General features: G+C 44.5%; 1 protein-coding gene across 1 annotated transcript; it reads right to left on the bottom strand.

Annotated features, from left to right (window-relative positions):
- Positions 1–393: 393 nt before the first annotated feature.
- On the bottom strand, positions 394–10,234 carry si:ch73-40a2.1 (tyrosine-protein kinase receptor TYRO3). The gene is made up of 15 exons (XM_046329781.1): positions 9,856–10,234; positions 9,396–9,460; positions 8,462–9,110; positions 8,109–8,264; positions 7,491–7,826; positions 6,853–7,024; positions 5,831–5,922; positions 5,429–5,548; positions 5,229–5,309; positions 4,717–4,809; positions 4,460–4,575; positions 4,244–4,353; positions 2,762–2,921; positions 2,410–2,543; positions 394–793 (listed from the first exon to the last, which is right to left on the bottom strand). Exons 1-15 carry the CDS (start codon positions 9,935–9,937, stop codon positions 469–471), a joined length of 2,691 nt encoding a protein of 896 aa, XP_046185737.1. The 5' UTR covers positions 9,938–10,234; the 3' UTR covers positions 394–468.
- Between the last annotated feature and the right edge of the window lie 74 nt (positions 10,235–10,308).

The raw sequence follows: 10,308 nt of genomic DNA, 5'->3' as shown, positions 1-10,308 counted from the left end.
TAACTATTTGATTATCAAACATTATTTACAGAAGTTGGAGAAACATTGTGGCACACCAATCATCAGTAGAGAAGGTAATGCCCAGCAATATGTCTGACACACACACACACACACACACACACACACACACACACACACACACACACACACACACACACACACACACACACACACACACACACACACACACACACACATAGGGAGAGCGAGATACTGTACATGTAAAAGTGTCAAGGTGATTTGAATTTATCGAAATTTGATATGTTGATTTGTGCCGAGGTATCTAACCACAGAGATGACGCATGGAATAAACAAGCTTGGATTGTTGTAGGCTATAACCGTAGCTGACAGAACATAAAACACCAAACTGACTGAAACACAAAAACACCAGAGAACGTTTTTAAAAAGCAGAGTCTCTTTCACAAATATCATCTATAAAACACCTACAGTGCCTTCCTAATCCACTGTCTACACAGCAGACTCAGTTTTCGTACACAACAGATATCCTTCCTCATCTTTCTTGGGTGGAGGTTTAGCATTAGCCCCAGCCCCCACAGGGGTGGGCAGGTACACGTTCCCCACTGCGCCCTCCTCGAAACCGGGGTTGTCATATCCATCGGCAACCCACGGACTGTAAGTGGCAGCCTCCAGGCCCTGGTTGATGTAGTGGGCCTCCTGGCTGGCCTCCAGCGGGGGCAGCTCAAACAGAAGGCCTTTGAGCGTCTCCCCCAGCTCCCTGAAATCAGGCCTGTGTCCTGGCTCCCTGTGCCAACAACTCAGCATCACCTCATAACTAGGGGGGAGATGAGAGGTGCAGGGATGAGATGAGTGCAGTGCATATATACAGTGTATATATCTACTTTCTCTTCCTCATCTCGCAAGATGAGAGAGAGAGGGAGGTAGAGAGGGAGGTAGAGAGCGAGAGAGAGGTAGAGAGCTAGGGAAGTAGAGAGAGGAATAGAGAAGGGGAGAAGAAGATGGATTGAGAGAGAACAAAGGAAAGAGACACCGTATCAGAGAGAGGAAGGAAGATGGATTGAGAGAGAACAAAGGAAAGAGACACCGTATCAGAGAGAGGAAGGAAGATGGATTGAGAGGGAGAGGCAGGGTGAATATATAATTAATTACACAGACAATATCACCTCTGTGGACATGCTCCATGTTGCCCAACTCTCAGTTACAGCCTGTCGTGCCAATAAGGCTCACGTTGATTCAATTAGTTAGAACTACAGGGGAGGTCCAGAAGCTAGCCAATAAATATTTGGGGAGAAACCAGGCGCACTTTATGTCCCACTGGGAACAGACAGTCAGTTCAACATCTAGCTTTTATCAGTGTTGTAAAGTACTTAAGTAAAAATACTGTAAAGTACTACTTAAGTCGTTTTGGGGGGTATCTGGACATTACTTTGCTTTTACTCCACTACATTCCTGAAGAGAATATGTACTTTTTACTCCATACATTTTCCCTGATACCCAAAAGTACTCATCACATTTTGAATGCTCAGCAGGACAGCAATATGGTCCAATTCACATACCTATTAATATAACGTGTTGTCAACCCTATTGCCTCTGATCTGGAGGACTCACTAAACACAAATACTGCATTTGTAAATAATGTCTGAGTGTTGGAGTGTGTCCCTGGCTGTCTGTAAATAAAAAAAAACAGAACATCATGCCATATGGTTTGCTTAATAAAAGGAATTTGATGTATAGCATTTACTTTTACTTCATACTTTTACTCAAGTATGACAATTTAGTATTTCTTCCACATCTTTACTTAAGTAGATTTAAAACCAGATACTTTTAGACTTTTACTCAAGTAGTATTTTACTGAGTGACTTTCATTTCTACTTGAGGCATTTTCTATTAAGGTATCTTTACTCAAGTATGACAATTGAGTACTTTTTTTTCACCACTGGCTTTGATTTACATTTGGTTGAGTTGTCAAATAACGTGAATTCAACGTGAAATCGACCAAAAATGTCACCCTGTCATTGGATGTAGGTTAAAAGTTGGGTGGAAAAATACAAAATTCCCTGACGTTGATGACTTCTTGGAAATCCAATCAGTTTTCCACGTTGATTCAACGTCATCACATTACAGATCTTGGCTGAAATGACGTGGAAACAACATTGATTCAACCAGTTTTTGCCCAGTGGGATTCAAACATGGCCCAAGTTGTCAGCAACTCTGTGTGAATCTGTAAACTGAAGTTTTCACCTAATACAGATTCAAATTAAATTAATTATTGCACTCACACATTACATTGTAAACACAGGCTACTGGTAACCATATCTACGTTCACAAAACTAGCATCAGTTCTTGTGAACATGCATTGAGCTACATTCCCCCATTGACTCCATAACAAGTGAGGTCATACTAGTAGACAAGAATAAAGTGAGGACTCACAGTTTGTCATCACACTCAGGAAGCTTGAGTCTGTGTCCAGCGTTCAGCAGCTCCAGGAGCTCATGGTTGTGGACCCCAGGATACGGTGTCCTTCCCCTGGACACTATCTCCCACATGGTGACCGCAAATGACCACTGTAGTAAAGGGACACACACACACACACTTTCTTCAATTTAAACATGCATTGGCATAACAGCCAGTTATTTACAGCTATCTTTAGGATCACCCTCTGCTAGCTTCAGTAATTAGTTTGCCTTGGTCAGGTCACAGGGTCAGCTCACACTGCTGGTCCAAGTGATGGGTCAGTCAGATGTCATGCAAGCAAGTCATCTCTTAGTCATGTGTGACTTACCACGTCAGTCTTGCTAGTAAAGATGGACTCTGAAAGGCTCTCTATGGCCATCCACTTGACCGGCATTCGGATAGTCACTGTCTGTCTGTAGTAGTTGTTGCTGTATGTCTTCTTGGAGAGGCCAAAGTCAGCCACACACACGCGCAAGTCATCCCCCAACCTGGGAAAGACACATACACATATCATCCCCCAACCTGGAAAAGACACATACACATATCATCCCCCAACCTGGAAAAGACACACACACGTGTCATCCCCCAACCTGGGAAAGACACATACACATATCATACACCAACCTGAAAAAGACACACACACACACACACACACACACACACACACACACACACACACACACACACACACACACACACACACACACACACACACACACACACACACACACACACACACACACACACACACACACACACACACACACATCATCCCCCAACCTTTATATATATATGCCATTTAGCACACGCTTTTATCCAAAGCGACTTACAGTCATGTGTGCATACATTCTACTTATGGGTGGTCCCGGGAATTGAACCCACTACCCTGGCGTTACAAGCGCCATGCTCTACCAACTGAGCTACAGAAGGACCAACCTGGGAAAGACACATACACACATCATCCTCCAACCTGGAAAAGACACACATACACACATCATCCTCCAACCTGGAAAAGACACACACACACACACACGCACGCTCGCACACACACACACACACACATCATCCCCCAACCTGGGAAAGACACACACACACATCATCCTCCAACCTGGAAAAGACACACACACACACACGCACGCTCGCACGCGCACACACACACACACACATCATCCCCCAACCTGGGAAAGACACACACACACACACACACACACATCATCCCCAACCTGGGAAAGACGCACACGAGCGCAGACACACACAGATACAAACACAACAAGTCTGACTGGTAGTCAACTACGTTATACACTATTTAATAATATCTACTTACAGCTACAAGGAAAACATGTTTACTATTGCATGGTGATCTGTAGGCATATTCAATGTGACAAGGCTTTGTTTCAATTGATTTACCAACTGGTGTATCCATCCATCCCACTATCCTGATATCAGTCTGTGTTTCTTGGTACCATGTCCTCGAAGGCCTGGAAGAACCTTACCCATCCTCATTGAACATGTTGGTAGGTTTCATCGTATAGTATTCCCTTAGCTGAATACCAATGGTGTGGACATAGATCAGTGGAGGCTGCTGAGGGGAGGACGGCTCATAATAATGGCTAGAATGACGCAAATGGAATGGCATCAAACACATGCATTGGATGTATTTGATATAATTCCACTCCATCCATTACCACCAGCCCGTCCTCCCCAATTAAGGTGCCACCGACCTCTTGTGACATAGATGCATGCGGTCTTCCTTATCTGAGGCTCCCGTGTAAGTATACTCTGCCTGACTGGCACCCCCTGGTGGACTTACATGCAGTTGCGTGCAGCCAGGTCCCTGTGCAAAAAGCCATGTGAACTCAGATACTCCATCCCTGCTGCAATGTCAACCATGAAGCGCAGAAGACTCTGGTGAGGCACAAACTGTGAGGAGGGAAGAGGTATTCATTTAGATTATACATATTAGTCAGAGACTGTGCACGTGTGATGTGCGTCCTTGTGTCCATGCCTCTTTGTGTGTGTGTCTCACCATGGGAATATCCCCGTAGCGGGTAGCGATGAGGAACCGGCGCAGGTCTCCATGCTTCATGAAGGGTAGTATCACCAGAGGGACTGGCAAAGGAGAATCCTGCTCCAAGGTGACCCCTGCAGGACAAACACAGATACTTTCAGAGGATGCCAATACTGCAACAAGAATTTGAAGGATGAATGGAATGTTGAGTGATGGCATTAAAGTCGGCATTAAAATACGTTACAGAGTAAGGTGAGCTAGTAGGGCAGAATTACCAAGAAGTTTGACAACGTTGTTATGGTCAAAGTGCTGCATGATCTCTGCTTCCTTCAGAAACGACTCTAAGTCCTCCTGCCTGTCGAGTCCAACTGAAGCCACATAGGGAGAAAACATACGGTATAAGCTATATAAACCACAGGTGAGGGCAGCCCATAATAATGGCTGGAATGGAATGAATAGAATGGTATCAGACATATCGGTTCCCATGTGTTTGATAACATTCCATTCAGCCATTATTATGGGCTGTCCTCCCCTCAACAGTATCCTGTGCTACAGACATACAGCACTAAGGAATAGACTGCATTCAATGTTACATGGGGATATTTCAAGATATCCATTCATTTTACATGGGGATATTTCAAGATATCCATTCATTTTACATGGGGATATTTCAAGATATCCATTCATTTTACATGGGGATATTTCAAGATATCCATTCATTTTACATGGGGATATTTCAAGATATCCATTCATTTTACATGGGGATAATTCCCTGAATGGTGCGTACCTCTCATAGTCTTGACAGCTACTTTGATGTCTATCCCTTCCTCTGGAGTAAAGATCCCCTCGTAGACAGAGCCAAACTCTCCTGGAGGTACAGTCAAAACCCATTATAATTCACTGGAACATGCTTCATTATCAGGATAGAATAGAAAAGCAGGCTGCAGACTAGAATAGAATGTTATATGATATGTCTCCTTGACTGACCAGCTCCCAGCTCCTTTCCCAGGATCAGCTGGTTCCTGTCCACCAGGACATCCCTCAGACTGGTAAGTAGTTTGTCACCAACACTCTCCGGCAACTGAACCACACCAGGTACCAACACCACTATAGGAGACGAGAGAAAGGAAAGGGGGCAAAAGAGAACGGAGGGGGAGTCAAATGGGGACACAACACTGTTATCTACATAGACAGGACTGTCAGATGAACTATCTGAGTCAAATGGGGACACAACACTGTTATCTACATAGACAGGACTGTCAGATGAACTATCTGAGTCAAATGGGGACACAACACTGTTATCTACATGGTTCATCTGACAGTCCTGTCTATCTGAGTCAAATGCTGTGTCTACTGTTTATAGTGAATTCTTGGCCGTGTCAGACTCACTGTTGACTTCCTGAGGGGCAGCGTGTGGGCCCTCAATACGACCATAGCTCACACCTGAGTGAGAGGGCAGCAGCTCCACCTCCTGGTCTTGACTGGAAAATAAATATATATATATAATATATATATATAATATATATATATAATATATATATATAATCATGACTAATATATATTATATATATATATATATATATATAATATATAATAAATATATCATTTACTTTTATCTACAGTCAGCTAGATCACGAACCCAACCCTGGCTCTGTCCCAACTGAGCAGAAGGAGGCTAGATCACAAAGGGAGGAGGAGGCTGGTGGGAGGAGCTATAGGAGGACGGGCTCATTGTAATGGCTGGAATGTAATTTTTGGAACAGAGTGAAACGTGATTTCCATGTTTGATGTGTTTGTTACGGTTCCAAAAATTCAATTTCAGACATGACAATGAGCCCCTCCTCCTATAGCTCCTCCCACCAGCCTCCTCTGGTCCCCAGGTGGGTATTCTGGTTTGCCTGAGCTATGTGTATTTGCCTGAGCTTGGTGTATTTGCCTGAGCTTGGTGTATTTGCCTGAGCTTGGTGTATTTGCCTGAGCTTGGTGTATTTTCCTGAGCTTGGTGTATTTACCTGAGCTTGGTGTATTTACCTGAGCTTGGTGTATTTACCTGAGCTTGGTGTATTTGCCTGAGCTTGGTGTATTTACCTGAGCTTGGTGTATTTGCCTGAGCTTGGTGTATTTGCCTGAGCTTGGTGTATTTACCTGAGCTTGGTGTATTTGCCTGAGCTTGGTGTATTTGCCTGAGCTTGGTGTATTTGCCTGAGCTTGGTGTATTTGCCTGAGCTTGGTGTATTTGCCTGAGCTTGGTGTATTTACCTGAGCTTGGTGTATTTACCTGAGCTTGGTGTATTTGCCTGAGCTTGGTGTATTTGCCTGAGCTTGGTGTATTTGCCTGAGCTTGGTGTATTTACCTGAGCTTGGTGTATTTACCTGAGCTTGGTGTATTTGCCTGAGCTTGGTGTATTTACCTGAGTTTGGTGTATTTCCGTAGCAGAGAATAAACAGCAGCAGGGACCAGAATCAACAGCAGTAGGACTCCCAGTAGAGCTCCTATGATCACCCAGGGAGAGGGACCCTCCACATGGGAGTGGTGGGGATCCAGGGGGATGGAACCAGGGGTGTTTATCACTAGAGATTTCCCTGTAGACAGACGGGTATCTTCACATCATTTGAAGTGGCTTGGATTCATATCTGTCCTGACATTCCATGTCCTTCTACATCAAAAGGAAATGAGCTGTATGTGTTACCCATAACCTTGCACATGTGTGCATCGGCACAGTGAGGCTTTTAACAGCCAAGGTTAGTGCTCTGAGTCATAATTATCTTTAAGCAGCGTTGTTAGCATCAGCCGTTTTGGTTTTGTTAATATACCGTAACAGCGATGCCAAAAGTGATGAAATCATCCAAACTCACGATGACATGTTATGATATGATAAGGGTATGATCACAGTAGGATGGCACAATTCTTATCTTGATCATGACTCACATGTTCTTCCTTAGTTTTAACCAATCAGCAATCAGGATTAGACCCACCCGTTGTATCAGCAGCAGCAGTTACAGCTGTGTTAGAATGAGGTAGTAGTAATGACATCATCCAGACACTCACGTCTATGAATGATTATGGATGCTGTTGATGACGCTGCTGCCCCCTGGTGGAATGACACATTATTTATTGCCTGGACCGACAGCCGGTAGTCCGACCATGGGCTGACCCATGTGAGGTTGACTGCAGTGATGGTCAGTCCCGCTGAGGAAGGGAGAAAGATGACCGCCTCCCCACACACTGCCCACTGACCAGCAGTCCCTCCCTCTCTCTCTGAGCATTCCACGTCATACATCACTTCCTGCCTCCCCCCCAGGTCAATGGGAGGGTCCCAAAGCAGAGTCAGTATTGAGTCATTGAGGTGCTGGACTGTTACATTTACAGGAGCAGAGGGTGGTCCTGTGGAAGAGAAATACTAAGTTCCAAACAGCTCGAGATATTGCAACATAAGAAAATTAGGAAATGAAAGAAACATGGTTGTCATCTACAAACCTGTTTCCCATTGTTATTAAGATTCTTGAATGACCCTCTGACTCCTCTAATATGGCACATCCCTATTCAGTTGAAGCAAGTTGTTGAACTATTTACTACATTCTACACAACTCATCCATAAATCTTGTTAGATACTTCTGCGAAATTACAAAAATAATGCGGTTTGAGGAACTAGTCGGAGTGTCTTACGTGTGCACCCCATGACATATGGGTCACCCGGGAGGCTGAAGTACCCCTGACGACAGTCACACCCTTCTGCACCCTCCCTGTCTGTCTTTCTGTTGGGTGGACACGAGCGACAAGCCCCACTCTCATTGGCTGCCTTGTAGTATCCAACTCCACAGGCTGTTGGAAGAAACCCAAATAAATCTGTCAAGGCTACTACACAAATAGACGGCTAGCCCTTATAAGATGCATGGGGCCAGGAGCTTTTCCCGACTATGCGACTTGACCTGGAAAAACTCCTGTCCCCAAAAATATACTGTGTATCTACTAGAGTCAAACTCATCATAGTGGTGTTTTTCGAGTTGGTCGTCACATACCTTCACAAGAGTCCACCTTTTCTTGGTGACCCGGGGCGCAGGTGCACCCCCCTTGCAGTGGACCCCACGCCCCATTCACCTGGCACTCCCTCTGAGGGGGCTCCACTTGCCCCTCTACCCCCACGGCGCCTTCAACACAGGACCCTGTCAATGGCCCCGCTCCTGCAGACGCTCCCTCAAACCCAACAAGGTGGCTGACCAAACGAGGACATCTCCTGTAGTACAGCCTGACAGAGGATAGGAAGATGCAGGGCCCTGAGTAGGTGAATCCAAGATGGAAGCCGTCGTGTGAGAGAGGCTCAGTGTTTAACACTAATTCCAGGCTGTTTTTAAGGTACTCCTTGATCCGATGCACCTCTGTTGTGGTGCTGAAAGTCTGAGAGTTTTTTAGATTGATGGGATTCTGGGATTCACTAAATTTGGTGAGTGGAGAGTCTGATTCCAGAAGGTGGACCTGGAGTGGACTCAGCTGATTAGATGATGACTCCTCTTCCTGGGCGAATTGTAGGTCCAATAGCAGGTGCAGGGCATCCTTCCGTGCAATCCAATTAGTCAGTAGTGATCTTGAACTGGGTTTGTTGTTGAAAGCGCAGGCTTGATAGACTGGGACTTGTGTCTCTGAACCCATCTTCAGTAACTTCTCACTCCACTGTAGTGACAGGAGAGGAGGATAAAACATGTTATTAGGCATACAGCCATAGGCCTACTGTAGGACAGGGCCAAAAACACCATGGGGCAGTTTCCCTCATACAGATTTAACCAAGTAATGGACTAAAAAGCCTCTTCAACAGAGATTCTCGTGCTTGAACTGTGTCAGGGAAACCGGCCAAAAATGTATTTCATGAATGATCTATAAAGTAACTGGTCTAAACCTCCACAGCATCTAATGTTTCTGCTAGACATAGAGAGCAGAATGGTTAGCCATCCTACGTACTGCTTTGGGGTCTGGATAAGATGTCCATTTCAGACTGGCCTGTTTGACTGAGTTGAAGAGCTCCACTGAAAGGAAGAGGAGAGAGGGGACAGAGGCGGTGAACGAAAAAGTGGTTTATTTGACTCATAATGTAAGACTTTTGCAGCTCTCAAATAACATGGTGTTCTGGCATGAAATGTAAATACTGTAAAGTGCACAGACAGTGGCAGTAATTACATTATACAAAACTTTCTATTCTATTTAAAATATATAATATAAATACAAGTATAATTTCATTCGTTTTAGTAGTGTAATGTACAATACAGAGGCATATTACTACCAGGAGAATTGAAAAGAAAACTATTGTTAATCTGAAAATATGATCAAATATTCAGTACAGGCTATTTGCGTGCTCGTCAACGTATACACAACCATGTAGATCATTCGGACGTCATCTTGAACACCTGTATGAATGACTTACCTTCTCGCGAGGTTGTTTGCGCAAAGGCGCAGCCACAGTATATACATAACCAAAGTACAACATTCCACCTGACGGCCGACATCGTCCGCACACTTCCCAGTCTTCTCAAGTTCTGTCAATATACATCAGAACACGCTGTCTTCAAGCGATGACGAAGTGATATTATGAAGAAGTTTAAACAGGAACCACTTTTTCCACAATGCACTTGGTCTGTAAGAAGTCTATAGCTAAACTGGGCTACATGTCAAATATTTTGGTCATGTTACGATAGCGGGAAATTCTTTCAGCCTGGAATCCTCAGTTTGACCATAAGAATGTCGCTACGCCTGAAGGCTATTACATTACTTTTTGTCCCCTCCTCCACTCACCCCTTGCTAGAATAACAATAGGACAGAAAGGAAGATTAGAGTGCTCAGGCGTGAAGTTAATTTGATAACCTCCATCCCGTCACTC

The sequence above is a fragment of the Oncorhynchus gorbuscha genome, linkage group LG25 (assembly GCF_021184085.1).
Source record: "Oncorhynchus gorbuscha isolate QuinsamMale2020 ecotype Even-year linkage group LG25, OgorEven_v1.0, whole genome shotgun sequence".
NCBI classification, from domain to species: domain Eukaryota; kingdom Metazoa; phylum Chordata; class Actinopteri; order Salmoniformes; family Salmonidae; genus Oncorhynchus; species Oncorhynchus gorbuscha.
This window is presented reverse-complemented; position numbering and strand designations above follow the sequence as displayed.

Bases quoted from the DNA above. Each gene is read 5' to 3' on its own strand.
- si:ch73-40a2.1 (XM_046329781.1), bottom strand. From the start codon at position 9,937: ATGTCGGCCGTCAGGTGGAATGTTGTACTTTGGTTATGTATATACTGT. The intron at 4,810-5,228 runs GTACGCACCATT...ATGTGGCTTCAG, and splicing joins AGCTGTCAAGACTATGAGAG to TTGGACTCGACAGGCAGGAG. The intron at 4,354-4,459 runs GTGAGACACACA...CCCTCCTCACAG, and splicing joins GCTACGGGGATATTCCCATG to TTTGTGCCTCACCAGAGTCT.